Source organism: Rhagoletis pomonella, unplaced genomic scaffold (genome assembly GCF_013731165.1).
Source record: "Rhagoletis pomonella isolate Grant_MI unplaced genomic scaffold, Rhpom_1.0 Rhpom_scaffold_00010, whole genome shotgun sequence".
In the NCBI taxonomy this organism is placed as follows: Eukaryota; Metazoa; Arthropoda; class Insecta; order Diptera; family Tephritidae; genus Rhagoletis; species Rhagoletis pomonella.
This window is the reverse complement of record NW_023458564.1, coordinates 2,179,403-2,195,407: the sequence shown is the minus strand read 5'-3', so window position 1 is coordinate 2,195,407 and position 16,005 is coordinate 2,179,403. Positions and strand designations below refer to the sequence as shown.

At 34.9% G+C, this 16,005-nt stretch overlaps 1 protein-coding gene across 1 annotated transcript in view; it reads left to right on the top strand.

The window, feature by feature from the left end:
- Window positions 1-5,476: 5,476 nt before the first annotated feature.
- Window positions 5,477-16,005, top strand: part of LOC118746394 (probable inositol transporter 3) — a 12,464-nt gene continuing 1,935 nt past the window's right edge. Inside the window, exons 1-2 of the mRNA XM_036480253.1 lie at window positions 5,477-5,570; window positions 13,220-13,401. Of these exons, the coding sequence (XP_036336146.1) occupies window positions 5,477-5,570; window positions 13,220-13,401 (276 nt within the window). The remainder of the gene's footprint in view (window positions 5,571-13,219; window positions 13,402-16,005) is intronic.

Genomic DNA, 16,005 nt, shown 5'->3' with positions numbered 1-16,005 from the left:
TTTTAGTCCGAGAATTTTTTGCTAGTAAATTCTGGTAAATGTGTCAAACGATCAGCTGTAGTGTGTTTGGCAACCAAATTGTAAACAAAAGAAAAGTGCACTCTGCTAATTCATGTTGAAAAGTATTTAATTACTTGTTAAGTGGATTTACATGTGTGAGCTGAGTGTGTTTACATACAAAATAAGCAGAAATTTACAACCAAAATTTGGAGGTTATGTTGAAGTTGACAGAAGTTACCATTTTTTACTAGAAAGCGATCCCGTACTTTTCAATGTTACTCTCTCGCTCTGAGCGAATTTTTATTTTTTGACAGTTTTACTAGTCCGAGTCCGAGGAATACGGGATTGCACCTTGTGATTGTTATGCACACATTTAGTTTGGTTTGCGCAGTGATTTAGGTTCGTTATTTGAATTATCAGAAACCCTTGGAGAATCCAATTCCAATTCTGATGAATTTATAACAATAGATAATAATAAATACATGGACCAAAAATTTAGATTTCTGGTTGGATTTTGTTACTGATAAAAACATGAAAACTATTGATGAAAAAGGTACTGACTCTGAAAAAAATTAAAAATAAAACTTACGTCAATTGACAATTTCCCAGTTTTTTATGTAATGAATCTATGGTTTTATGTAGTTTATGGACTGAAACGTAATATTTATTTTTATTTTGTTATTACTTAACACTTTTGAAAAAATACATGCACATTTTTGTTTGAATGATGTAATATCAATATCTTTTATTCAAATAAGAAATAGTGACTATTCAATTAATTAAAACATTAAAAAGTTCTAAAATAGGCTTCCCTTCCATTGAGCGGACACCTCTCTTGGGCGGACAAAAAATGACTGACGGTGAGTGCCCGCCCAAGGGAGGTTTCACTGTATATGGTCAAAGATGGATTTGCCACACCTGAAGAAGTGAGTCTGTAATCTCGGACTTTTATAAAAAAAAAATTATTACCTCGCAATATTTTTGTAAATTTCTAAAATTATTTATAATACAAAATTGAATTAAAAAGACATCAAATAAAATGAGAAAATAAAATAATATTTCAAAATTAAAATTAGTTCTTAAAAATAATTTAAATTAAATAATTTTTTTCATTAACAATAAAATCTATTTGCATTTAATTTTTAGGTTTTATTGTTAATAAAAAAATTATTTAATTTAAATTGTTTTAATGAACTAATTATTTTTAAAAACCAATTAAAATTAAAAACAATTTTACTTTTTTAAACAATAAAATGTAAAACGTTAAGAAAATTAAACTAAAAAATTAATTGAAAAAAGAAAAAATATAATAAGTTCCTAATTAAATTAAATTAAAGAAGTAAGAAAGTCTAAGTTGGGGCGGAGCCGAACATTAAATACCCGGCGCAAGTGTTAAATATATGTTTTTCACCTTTTCGAAAGCTACCGCTACATGGTAAGCCGGGGTGTATAAATTTTTAGTAAATTAGCGTCCTTAAATTTCGAAATATTGAAGTTTCAGGCATTTCTGAAATTTACCGTTATATGAAAAGCGGCCGTAATTTTAGTTCGAATTCAATAATTTCCAACGTTTTGCTTTTATGTGGCAAGCACAATAACCATACCGAGTTTGGTACAAATTGGTAGAAAGGTTACCGAGAAACATATATGTGATCATAAGTGGGCGGTGCCACGCCCATTTTTCAAAATTTTATCATAAGCGTATGTATTGGTAAAGAATTGTTGTAAACATCAATTTTGAATAAATCAGCTATAATATTTACTGATTTGTCGAAGATTTTGTATTTCTCTAAATTACCGTTATATGGGATGTGAGCGTGGTTTTTGTAAAATTTTAAAAATTTTCGGCCATTTGGTATGCTGTACCAAGGTCAACAACTGTGCCAAGTAACATGTACACATGTAACCATAAGTGGGCGTAGCTACGCCCATTTGCCAAAAATTTATAATATTCTTATTTTTCGTCTAAAATTTATTGTAAATATCAAATTTGAGTGAATAATCTTCGGTAGTTACTAAAATATCGCAGTTTTCGTATTTCTGAAAATTACCGTTATATGGGAAGTGGGCGTGGTTAAAGTCCGATTTCGCCCATTTTCAATAACAACCTACCTTGGATTAAGGGAAACCTACATAGCAAATTTCGTTGAGATATCTCAATTTTTGCTCGAGTATCGTGTACACGGGCGGACGGACAGACGGACGGACAGACAGACATGGCTTAATCGACTTCTCTTTGATGATTTAAAAGCACGGTTGCCATTTCCAATTTATTTTTCGGTCCAAAAAATGGACCAAATGGTAAAAAATTTAGCAATTTTTATTACATCGGGAAATTGAGTGGCGTTTATTCCTCTTTATCAAGAAAATATGCCATTCAGTTTTTATAACGATTTTTCTTTCTATTGCATCCAAAGTGCATTACAATTGTATATTATTTACATTCTATTATTTTAAATTTTAAATTATAATTTGTTTCTTAACTTCGTTTTTATTAATGCTAAATCAAAAAATTTGCGTTCAGCTGCTGCGGAACTATAAGGCAAACTAAACATTTTATGAACTAAATCACACAATTCTCCAAAGGCCGCTTCACCTAATCCATTTTTAATCAAACTTACTTGCTCCCAAAAACATTCTATATTGGTACAGTTTTTGAAGTTACCTTCCCTCAGCCTCAATTTGCGAAATTGAAATTCAATTATGTCTGCATCATTTACCAATGCAGGAAATTGGTCGAGTAGCGGCATAATTGATACATCAGTATCTGAAAGAACTTTATGTGGTGTAATAATTTCAAGATGTTTAATATCTTTTCGATTTAAATCGAACATTATTTCCATGTGCTAAATGCTATGATTAAAGTTTTGCTACCTTTCCATATTTTTGCCAGCCACTTTAATATTGGTCACCGAGTAATTGAAATTAGACTAGAAACTGCGGTATTTTTTGACAGATGATTAGCCATGCCATATTTGAAGATCAGTGGCAAGGCGAGTTCACACTTTTAGCATGTTGTGCCAATCGGACCTATGCTGAATATTGTCATCGTCGACGATTAGTAACACGGCTGACGATGGCCGTATCGTCACTTTTACTGACGATGACGATATTCAACATAGTAGCGCGGAATATTTAGCCATTAAATATAAATAATTTAAAACGCAAAACTATTGCATGAAGTGAAAGGTTGATAATAACCAAAGGCTTGTGAAATGGACCTTTTTAAAAAGAATTGGACCAATGGACCAAACGAAGAGAAATTGACCAAATTTGGCCAAAACGGCAACCGTGTTTACAAGTGATTTCTCTCAAAATAACTTTTCACCACAAGTGGTGAATGAGATAGCTGTGCTAGAGTAGCAATAGTCTTTCGAACTATCTTTCCATCTGTCTTTCATTTGTGTAAGCAGGGATCACACGATTTGTACATTTGTACAGATTTTCACATTTTGGCATTTATAGAGTGTCTGGAAATTCTGTTTGAGCTAAACTAAAATTTCTAAAATTCACCACTCTGTGACTGCCAAAATGTACAAATAGTGTGATCCCTGCTTTACAAAAGGCTTTTTACTATCTTTGCCCGAATTGCCCTGTAAAAGTAGAAATTGCTAAAAAATCAGAAGAGCAAAAGACTGGTTTGTAGGTCAGGTCGTGCCAAATTGGTTTTTTTATGAATTAATTGAGAAATCCAGGATGTTACGAAATTCTCAATCACATTTTTGTGAACTACTGGACCAAATTTACGACCTCTCCTAGGTCACTTAACAAGTTCATTTTCACAGTGTAATTATTTCTATTGAGCGAAAGAAATAAACTCAAAAACAATTACTATTTTTAAGCGAAAAAAAATTAAATAATGATTAAATGCTGATTTAAATTATTTTAAAGTTCCCTGCCTTAATAACATGAAGAAGATCTTTTGTTGATTTTCTCTCCAGCCGGTTGAAAAAGTTTGGGAAGCATGTAATTTTTGTTATAAGTGGGTTAAGGTGTATTTCGAGCCTTAGATCATAAGAGACAGCATGTTTTCTTGACTTCTTCTGCAACGGCTAGGACTTTAAGATCACGATGCAGTTGGTCGATTTCCTATGGGCAGTTGGTGACAAGAAAATGAATAAACTTCCGGTGGATATAATATGTCTAAACCCACCTAAATCCTTTTGACACTACATTTTTAGTTTGATTTGGTGCCTATCGCCTTTCATCTACTTCCTGGCGGAAAAGGCCTCGTTTCTTCGTGCCAGACTACACGCGAAGGGTCATTACCTGAATATAAAGTGTCTGTCACGTAATTGACTGAGCAAGTTACCAGGTTGATGCGGCCTCCCAGTACCCCCTAAAAAATCTCACTGTAAGGTGTGACTCGCGTCATGTTCTATGGTTGAGGTCATACCAGTTCTACTGGCAGGCTATGATACTGTTTTTAATGACGAAAAATTGACGTTTGTATGAAGAGAGATAATTCTATAACTAAACAATTTTTTAACTAAAAAATTTGGCCAAGTTTTATTATTTTGCCTCAGTGGCATTACCGAACCCAATATTAATCCAATTGAATTTATCTTATCGCTGCTAGAAGTTGACGTTCGACAATATTGAAATTATTATATGCACAGGTGAGATTATGCATGTAAATATACAGGCCCGTCTAGAGGGCGGGAGGGGGTTGAAAGTGGATTCCCCCGGGCCCGAGATTTTTAAGGGGCCTGAAGTATCATAAAATATCATATAAAAAGTGCTAATTGATAAAATAATGACATACTTATGTTTGTGTTGAGTTTGTTAACCGATTCTAAATTATATCAGCTTGTCTTATATTTATGATTAACATGTTAATAAAAAAAAAATATTCATTATAAAAACAAATATTTTTCAATATTTTCGCTAGAAACTTCGTTATAGGCTACATGGGAAACTATCAATTGATCACATTCTTTTAAACGAATACAATTTATGTACAGGGGCCCGTAATTTTTCAGTCTGGCGCCCGAGTTTTCTCTCGGCGGCCCTGTATATATGTATGTATGTATGTCCGTTTTTGCTAAATATTTACTCTTTTTATCTTATCACTTACACAAAATAGCTGCAGCAAAAGCCTTTTAGCGGCATCAATCAATGGAAAACCATTCGAGTGAATATTTAACCAATATAGGAGCTCACTAATCGCAAAATTTTCGGCAAGCGAACATAGTGGTTTTTAACGCGTCTAAAACGTTTGAATATTTTTGAAACTGCATATCGGTTTGTTTTCATTTGTTGTTGAATTTTGACGGGTGGTAATGGAAACAGCTCGTGCGAAATCCACTGCGACACCCGTAGCGGTCAACGCGTAATGGCGACCAATTGAACTGCCAAGGGTTAAGGTGTAACGAATTTTTATGCCATAATAAACAAGATAAATAAATTTCCGACCAAAAAAGGTGCCAGCTTTGCTGTAACTGGCAGAACGTGTACCAATACTTTAAAACAAACAATGCCTCTGTTACCAACCATTGAGGAAGAAAGTCCAATGTCATGGCTGCGCCTATTTTGTCGCTATCGATTGCAATTCCAGGCAATGACCTCAGGTGAGAGAACTATGTAATTAGAAAAGTTCTGTGACATCCTTGGTACAGCTGTACCAATACGGATTTTAAGAGGAATTTTTGATATTATTTATGCATCTACAGAGCTGAAACTTTATCAATGCCTCATGTGCACGATTAATAGGGAATAAGTGGTAGTAATACGAAGATTTTAACCCCAAACATGGTTTATGATTATACGAGGGAAGTTTAATTAATCACTGACTTTTTAAATTTCCTACGAAGTAATATCTAAATAAAGCACTGCCCCTATCAACTACCATCTATTAATACATATACTGTTACTTTATTTTGATTGAATTTAACAATCATTAAAATTAGAAATCTCGTATATTTTGACGAAGGTATAGGAAAGTGAACTTCATGAACTCATCCAGCCTCATTTTTTTGCGTCAAAAAGCCATCATTGAATCCATGAAAAGATTTGACAAATAGTAAAGAACTCTGCGTCATTAGCGCATCATTTGATTTCACTAAAAAAAATGCGCTATAGCTTCAAGTTTCAATAATTATGTTTGAGCTAGAGGAGCTAGATGTAATTCTTGTACTTGTAGCAGTGTTGCCGTTTTAGCCCTTTGGTGGCTAGATTTAGCTACCATATATTTTTTTTGGCCACATAAATTTAAAATTGCCCCTAGCCCTTTTTTCAGCCCTTTTTAGAATTTATTCATACTTGGCATGAAAAAGTTGTATATGCTTAATTTGCTTTATTTGCATTTATGTAAGAGATGAATTTTTAAACTAAGAAAGACTGATATATATACATATATGCATGGTATGCTCCTTACGCTTTTATCCATACATACTGTAAAAGTGTTGGGGCTGTTAACTTATCTGTTAACGATTTAACTATAGTTTAAAATAGATAAGTTCACGGCCCTTAATATGCTTGTTAAACGACCCATCAAGTCGATTGACCGTGTATGTTCTTGTGGTGTGATTGTACCAGCATACTGGTGTCGTGAGTGGTGAAATTAGCTCAATTTTCTAAGTAAAAAGTATTTTGGCGGATATTTCTTGCACTATATGAGTCAAAGCCGTGTTTGTGGAAGATTACGTTCACGATATTGCAGTTGTGAATTACAAAGAAAACAATGCTTAACAAAATGCTAGAAAAATTATGAAATTTCGGCTCTTCCGCAGAACCGCCCACTTTTGACTCCAGCTATGAACAAAGAACTCATAAGCTTTAACACACCGATTCCTCGGCTGACTGAATCTCCCCAACCACGTCCTTCTTCTACTGGAGCCTCACTAAATTCCTGTTCAACAGCTTCATCTCAACCCTCCACCACATCTGAAGCCATCTCCGATTGCGTCAACACCGTTCCAATGCAAGTAGTCGTTGCTCCTTCCAAAAACTCCACAACTACATCTCAACCCCCTACCACATCCGAAGCCATCGTTGCTCCTTCCAAAAAGTTGACAGCTGTTCCGCAACCCCCTGTTCCGCAACCCCCTACCACATCTGAAACCGTTTCCGATTGCGTTAACCCCGTCCCGAGGGATTTAATCGTTGTCCCTTCCAAAAAATCGGTCTTTATATCTAGGTTTTCAAAAGATACCACTGTCGATGATGTGAAGGGGTATTTAACTTCCAGGCTGATAGCAAATGAGTTGCATGTACGCAAGTTCAGATTCTCGTATGAAAGAAGCATTTCTTCTTTTAAAATAGACATATCCGAAGACTGCTTTGATAGAGTAATGAGCCCATCTTTTTGGCCAAGCGGTGCCTTCATTCGCGAATTTGAATTTAGATCTAGACCGCAAGGGCAAAATTTGGCTCAACTTCCGCTTTCCACCTCGGCATCAAAAAACTAAAAAGTAACCTCACCATTAGCATTTACTACCAAAATGTGAGAGGTTTGAACACAAAGCTATCAAGGTTACACTTGCAGTCCTATGATTTTGACTTCAAAGTACTGGTGTTTACTGAAACCTGGCTCAAGCCGAATGTGTTCAACTCGGAAATTTTGTGTCCTAAGTATGAAGTGTTTCGAAACGACCGTTTAAATAAAAAAGGTGGAGGCGTCTTAATCGCTGTCCAGACTGACCTTTCTTCTGAAGAAATTGAGTTCACTGACACCGATGAAGTTGAATTCCTCTGCGTTCGAATAAGATATCATTCTATTAGCGTTTATCTTGTTGCTGCTTATATACCACCTAACTCGAGCCTTTCTGTTTATTTAAAACACTCCTCCTTACTGCTCTCTCTACATGCCATGGTGAAGCCCTCCGATACTGTTATTGTCCTGGGTGACTTCAATCTTGCGGGTGTTTCTTGGGATCTAATAGATGGTATTCTAGTACCAAATTCCTCTCGTGATCTCTTCAATCAATTTTTGAACGATCTGTCAGATCTTAGTCTTTACCAGATCAACTCTGTTAGTAATAACTTAGGTAAATGTCTGGATTTAGTTTTTGTGGACGATGTTTCCAACGTCACAATAGCCCCTAGCTATGCTTTGATTACCCCTGTTGATTCTCACCACCCACCACTAGAATTGTCCTTGATAAATTCACGCAACTCATGTTGCTTTATCAGTAAAAAATCAAGAGCGGAGCGTTACTCATTTAAAACAGCAGATTATAATAAACTTAGGTTAGAGATATCGAAGATAACTTGGCCCCAGTATGATGGGAATGCTGAAGATAGTGCCTTACATTTTAGCAATTCCTTACGCCACATTTTCAGTAAAATCATTCCTCTTGTTAAGGAAGCTAACGTAACGTCTAACGCGCAGTGGTTTACTGGCGAATTGAAACGCTTAAAAAATCAAAAATCCAAAGCTTTTAAGCTTTTTAAAAAATCTGGCTTGTCTTCTCACTACTCCGCGTACTCCATTCTTAGGCATAAATACAATGTATTGAACAAAAAGTGTTACAATAATTATATTAACAGGGTTCGACTCAATATAGTTTCTAATCCCAAATCGTTTTACGCATTTGTGAACACTAAGCGTAAGACTAACGGTTATCCCTCAACATTGAAGTTAAATGACTTAGTTTCCAGTGACGAAAATATTATTGCCGATATGTTTGCTGGTTTCTTCGAGTCAAACTACTCTGCCAGTTCTACATCTTCCCAACTGAATTCGAATCTATCTAGCTACCCATTCGATCTGCCATCATTTGATTGTATCCGAATTCCATCGATATCTGCTGCGGACGTCCTCATTCATTTGAATTGTTTGAAAATTTCATATACAGCTGGCCCAGACGGTATACCCACAAGTGTTCTTAAAAGTTGTGCAGAGTATTTGTATAAGCCTCTGGCAAATATTTTTAATGCTTCCCTAAAACAGGGTGTCTTCCCATCTTCCTGGAAGGATTCGTTTATCTTGCCACTTTATAAAAATGGAAGTAGGACTAACATCGTAAACTATAGAGGAATTGCGAAGCTTTGTGCTATTGCTAAAGTTTTTGAGGCAATCGTTACGGAAGAACTATCTCACTCTATTACTTCTGCTATTGATCTATCGCAACACGGTTTTTGCAAAGGTAAATCAACTGTATCCAATCTTCTTGAATTCACTACTTATGTGTCTAATGGGTTTAAAAACAATCTTCGAACGGACGTGATTTACACTGATTTCAGCAAGGCATTTGACAAGGTATCTCATTCAACCCTTATATATAAACTTGATCGAATTGGCTTCCCTCCTATTCTTCTCAGCTGGCTTTCTTCTTACTTAGTGGATAGGAAACAAAGAGTAATTTTTAAAAATTGTACCTCCCGGCCAATACATGTCACATCCGGCGTACCTCAGGGCAGCCATATTGGTCCCGTCTTGTTTATTTTATTTATAAATGACCTTCCTAAGGTGTTGAATTACTCGAAATGCTTAATGTACGCTGATGATGTTAAGCTCTTTAAGTACATTAGTACTGCAGAAGATAGGGAGCATTTGCAAGCTGACCTAACCTGCATTTTCGAATGGTGTGAAGCAAATTCCATGTCACTAAATTTGAAAAAGTGTAAATTCATGACCTTCTCTAGAAAATCGTTCTATCCAAATTCGTATATGATATCTGACCACAATGTTGAGCAAGTGACCAATTTCATTGACCTAGGTGTAACTATGGATCCGAAACTAGAATTCAAGTCTCACATAAACTCCTGCGTGATTAGGGCTAGAGGATTGTTGGCTTTTCTTAAGCGCTGGGCCAAGGAGTTCAACGATCCTTATGTCACTAAAGTTCTCTTTACCTCTCTAGTTAGACCGATTTTGGAGTATGCATCTATAGTATGGAATCCTAGCTATCAAATTCATAGTGACAGACTCGAATCAGTGCAGAAACAGTTCCTGTTATTTGCCCTCAAAAATTTATGTTGGGACTCGTCTAAAAATCTCCCACCCTACAAGGATCGCCTGAAGCTTATAGATTTGCCGACGCTTCAGAGTCGTAGAGAGATGCTTGGTGTTCTTTTTTTAATTAAATTAATGAACGGGATGGTCAGTAGTCCCTTTTTACTGAGTGAGATAAATTTTTGTATTCCTACAAGACCCACGAGACATTTTAAACCTATTGTGTTGAGTATTTGTAAATCAAACTTTGAAATGCATGATGCTTTTCGGTGTTTATGCCAAGATTTTAACAAGCATTATGATTGCATCGACATATCTGAATCGCTTTTTGTAATAAAGAAAACATTGCTCAACAAGTTAACTAAATAAACTAATATCTGCAACCGTGAACGAAAAAATTACACAATATCTATGACTGCTTAGTACAATTGTAACGGCTTCGTATATTTCCGCGACCGCGTAGGACAATAGGAGCAGGGATCGGAAACTCGGCCTTTCCGACCTCGCCCAACAGTTCGTCTATAGCGTGGAGCGGAAACTAGGACTTTCCGCCTGCCTCACTTACAAAGTAACGACTACGGGAACATGGATCGGAAGCTCGGCCTTTCCGACCATGATCAACGGCCTGTGAACAGGGCGGAGCGGAAACTAGGTCTTTCCGCCCGCCGCACACAAAAGTAGACTGGAGACAAGGCCTCGCCAGCTACCCAAATTGCTATTGAATATCATTGTTATCTTTACAAGTTAATATTTATAATTATTTCACTCTGTAATGTATCACACATACTTAAATATTCTAACTCTTTTTATCTCAACTGTCTGTAAGAAAACATTTTTCTGTAGACTAAATAAATAAATAAATAAATAAATAATCATTTCGATCTTTCCTCGATCTCATTTTTAAAGAAATAAATATTGTACCAGCATGCTGGTAAGTTATATGCTTCGAGCCTGATGGTACAATCACTTGCTGGAACCAGCATGCTAGTGTCGTATATTTTCCCTTTTATACAAAAAGGTTTTTGGTTGGATAAAATATTAGCTTTTTTCCAGAGTTCATTGTTTTTATATACCATTACTTATTGAAAATGTTTACGTGAACTACATACGTTTGAATGAGTTTATTAAACAGTCGTGAAAAATGTGTTGCTAGCTTAATGTTTCTAAAATGATTTAAGCTTTATACTAGCCGTCTTCACCTGCTTGAAAATCTTGCTGGGTTGTAATTTTTTCTCGCAAGCGAGATAGAGTTTTGTTGCATTTCAAATCACAGATACTTTTTCAAACTAGAAAAATTACAGTTGAAAGCAAGCAAGATCTCACTTACCGCCAAGTATAATTTTTGTATAAAATGAAGAATACACAGAAAAAGGTTGAAGGTGAAGTTGACATATTTTAAACCAAATATTTTAGTCAGAGCCACATCAGTTTATGCTTTACACGGAAAAAACTGTCAAAAATACAACTTATGAGATATTAGGTAACATTTTTAATTTTTCCGTTTAAAATTATTGTTTTTTTTTTAATTTGAATTTTGTAGTTTATAGCTTATTTCCACCAAGCCTTTACTGTAGTTTATGCTTATTGAAAAAAGGAGATTACAACTCGAAGAGGGTAATTCCATTTATTAAGTAGAAGCAAACGAAAAGAAAAAGGCGAAAATTAAGAAATAAATCTTACCGATCTCCCCATGCTAAAATTCTTATCTGAGCTCTTAACTGCAGTTAAGCATTTGGTGGAAATAGGTTATTAGACTCACTATATTTTAAATGCGAATTTATTTTGTTGAAAAAAGTTTAAAGGAGTAAATCTAAAAATCATGTAAAATTGTGTTTTTTTTATTGCCAAAATCAAAAGTATGGTCTTTGATCTGTTGAAAAATAAAATAAAAATTGACACTTTTATGCCACTTTGCAAAATAATGCGGATGCATCAAATAAATTTTTAAATTTTTGTTAATGCCATCAGATCTGCACTATTGGTTTTGGTTTTCAAAAATTCCTTGTTCTTTAAATGTGTAATAAAGGTATACTTTTTTTTTTAAATACTGCCCTCTGTTGAAAATATTTTTTTTAAAAGTATTTAAAAAGTTAAATAAATTATTAAAAGATGGGTATCAATCGAAATGGGTTTTGAGAGGGTTAATTTTTTTACTACATGTAGGAGGGTTGCCACCTGTTTAAAAAATCAAATTCCAATTAAATTTAGGGAACTAGCTGACTGAAATATGTATCACCATATATATAGGTGTCAGACGAAAGGGGTTTATGGTCATAGCTTGCAAATATTTTGAAGAGGGTCGCCACCTGTTTACACATCGAATTTTATTAAACTATACAAAATTTGAATATGAAATATAAAAATATTTATATTAAACGAAAGTGTCGCGGCATCGTGTTTGTTATTTTATTACAGTATGTAAATGCATACTGTTATTATACATATTTCAGTTACCGGAATCCATTAATTAAATTGAAATTAGTTTTAATTTTTTATCAGATGGCAACCCTTTTCAAATAAATAAAACATTGCTGCGTATCTGCAGATTTATCCCTGTAAACTCACACCTCACTTTTGAAAATGGAATGAACTATATATACATACCTATGTAAATGCAACAAGAATCCAAATTTTACACTTCAAACTGCATTTACAGAGAAAGTATGAAAGGTATCAAAAAACAAATGGAAATTTTGTATTTAGTTTTCATTTAAATCCGTCCATAATTGTATTTTTTCCCACATCGGACAACATCAAGACGCACGCCACAAATAGGAGGCGAAGCTCGCTGTGGGTCATGGAACACATTTTCTGTTATATTATTCATAAAGTTAAGAAGAATATTCGAAAAAATAAGAAGAATTTGATGCTAAAACTCAGAATCGGCCTACTTCTGCCCGGTTGTCCATCCAAGGGTTAACAATTTTCGACAGGAATACCAGCCCGAAGATGAATGTGACCTTTTGTGAGTGGCATGTTATAATTAAAGCTATTTTTATGTGCTGCTGAAATGCCCCTTTTCTATTTGCTTTAGATCAAATTGGCATTGGACTGCTCACTTTGTCTGGTTATGAAATAGCCCAAGGTTATGCAGAAGGGGCAATGAAGGGGAAGAACGCAATGTTAAATTTGACAGGTGTTTACATCGAGCATTTATTGAACTGAATCTTAATAGTACCTCCCTCCAAAGTCCAGTTGCGGTACCTTTTCCGTACTAGTACCCCTTCTTGCAGGGTATTGTATTGTCGATAGTACAAATTTTTATGCTTCTTTTTTATGTTTAAACAGCTCTAATTATTCAACTTGTGTTTTACCTTTCAGCTTCTGCTATTTTTTTGGCTGGTGGCATGAAATTAGCTTGGTCTGTGTTTGAAACCCCAACTGTTAATGCAAGGAGCATAATAACTTATCATCTCCTGACAATTGCCTGGTTTGTTGGTGTGGCTGCTGGAGCAATTATGGCATCGGCATTTGTGCAGCGCGTTAGCAAGAATGTTGCGCATGTAAGTAAATATATTCGAAGACGATAGAGCACGCACATTTGTCTGAATACAGGACGTTAGGAGTGTCGATACAAATATTAAAAACAACGCCGAAGGAGATTAAATTTTCCAGTATACATTTTTTGGCGAATAAAAGCAAAACAATTCGAGGCTACTTCTTAAGAATTCCGATGCATTGTGATACTTGCACCACAGATACATTCAAATAGAGGAACGGTTTTGGACGGATTCATTTATTTGTAGATGTATTAAGTTCACGGAAGCCACAACACAGTCTATTAATGAAATCATAATCAACAGTAAAATTAGGTGGGCTATATCAGTCTTCTAAAACTCTAAATCTCATTGACCAAATACATATGTATATCTAACAAGTCGACTATCAAACTACCTTGGAACGTATTTAACCATAGTTGGAAACCATATTTATAAGCTTCTTAGAGTTATGCTATATCATAATAATGGTTTTTATATCAAAGACAGGTAAAATCACTCATACTAAACTAAGCGTCTTTAGGCTAATAAGCTTTAACATTTTGTTTATTAAAAACACTGGAGAGAATTTCTAAAACCTATATCAAACTCTCTACCAACCCATGCATTTTATCCAAAGACGGTTTCCGTTTGGACTCATTCACCACCTGCTCACCTGCAAGTTGATTAGTTTAGAACTAAGGGTTGTATGCAGACGTATGCAGACGAAGTAACAGCAATGGTTCAGAGACCGTTTCATAGACTGCAAAGAGCCGCAAAAAAATATTTTGCTTACACAGGTCGACTTGGCCCGGAGCGTCCTAGGTAGCGCTGAATAATCTGTATCCTCTTCCGCCTTACATTTACAGTGAAGGCCCATGCTTCACCCTTCGACTATTCTTCTGTTAAAACGTTTTGGATCAGTCGATCTTGTGCGGGTGCTTGCGATGTTCTGCTAAACTATACTCTAGGGAGTTTTAGTATGGCGGCATCCATGAAATCAACAGCGCTTAGAAGTCTTCAAAGTCTAAAACACGGAATTGTGCATAAGACGAACCCTTTGCTCCACGCCCTCAGAAGTACCAATTTGGTTGTTGCATCTATTTGCACTGGACTGTGAGCAAATCCAATTTTTGGCAGCCAATTTCAGTTACGCGGTTTTGCAGAATGACGATACGTGGTCTTGTAATTTAAACGACGATATCTATTATGTCTCATAACTAATATAGGTGCATAAATATACATCTCACAACATAATACATATACATATACACCACATATACTTCAGCATATATATACATATATCAGAAACGAATACATATACATACATACATCTGCTTTTCCTTAGGGTTATATTTTTTGTTTTTTTTCTATCTAATTACTTTTATGTTTATTTGTTTTTCCTTTATGATCAGTTTTATCTGTATCCGAAATCTATAACAAAATTAATAAAAAAATCGACAACAAAATCACTAACAAAAATCGATAAATATATCGATTAGTAAACTGATAAATATATCGATAACAAAATTGATGAAAATATCGATAACAAAACCGATAAATATCGATACCAAAGTCGAATCGATAAAAATTTCGATAACAAAATCGATAAAAAATATAGCTAAAAAAAGATAAAAATATTGATTACAGAAAACAATAAAAAAATAGATAACAAAATCGATAAAAATATAGATTATTATATCGATAAGTTCCGAGAATATCGATGACAGAATTTATAACAATATCAATAAAAATTTCGATAAAAAATATCGCTAACAAAATAGTTAGAAATATTGATTACAGAATCGATAAAAATATCGATTATTATATCGATAAGTTCCGAAATACCGATAGCAGAATTGATACCATATCGATAAAAATTTCGATAACAAAATCGATAAAAAAACCGACAAGAATATCGATTATTTTATCGATACGTCTCGAGAATCCCGAAAATCTCTAAAATCCCACAATAGTTCCCACATTGAATCTCTATGTCTCTCTCTATATCCTTTCCGATTTAATTACCTTTATTTTAATCTGTCTTCCCTTATCTTCATCTTTACTTTTATCGGTATCCTCATACTCATCGTTGTTTTTGCTTTTATGTTTATCATTTTCTTCATCTACATATTCCCCTTCACCTTTGCCCTTATATATATAAGTAAAGTGTTTAAATTTAACTTGCCCTTATCTTTACGCATCTTTGGTTTTATTTTTTATTTTTACCTTTGCTTTTATCCTTTTGTCGGCCGCTGTGGTGCAGTGGTAAGCAGTGCGCGCTTCCACTCCGCAACGCCTGGGTTCAAACCCTAGTCAAAGCAACATCGCAAAAAATATAGAAAAAAGGTTTTTTCTTAATACCGGTCGTCCCTCGGCAGGCAATGGTAAACCTCCGAGTGTATTTCTGCCATGAAAAACAGCTTCTCATAAAAATACAATCGCCGTTCGGAGTCGGCGTAAAACCGTAGGTCCCTCCGCTTTGTGTGACAACATCAAGGCGCACGCCACAAATCGGAGGAGAAGCTCGGCCAAACACTAACTTATATGTAAGTGCAAATCTATTATTATTATTATCCTTTTGTCTATCTATGTACGTACTCATCTTTGCTTTCCTTCTTGTATTGGTAT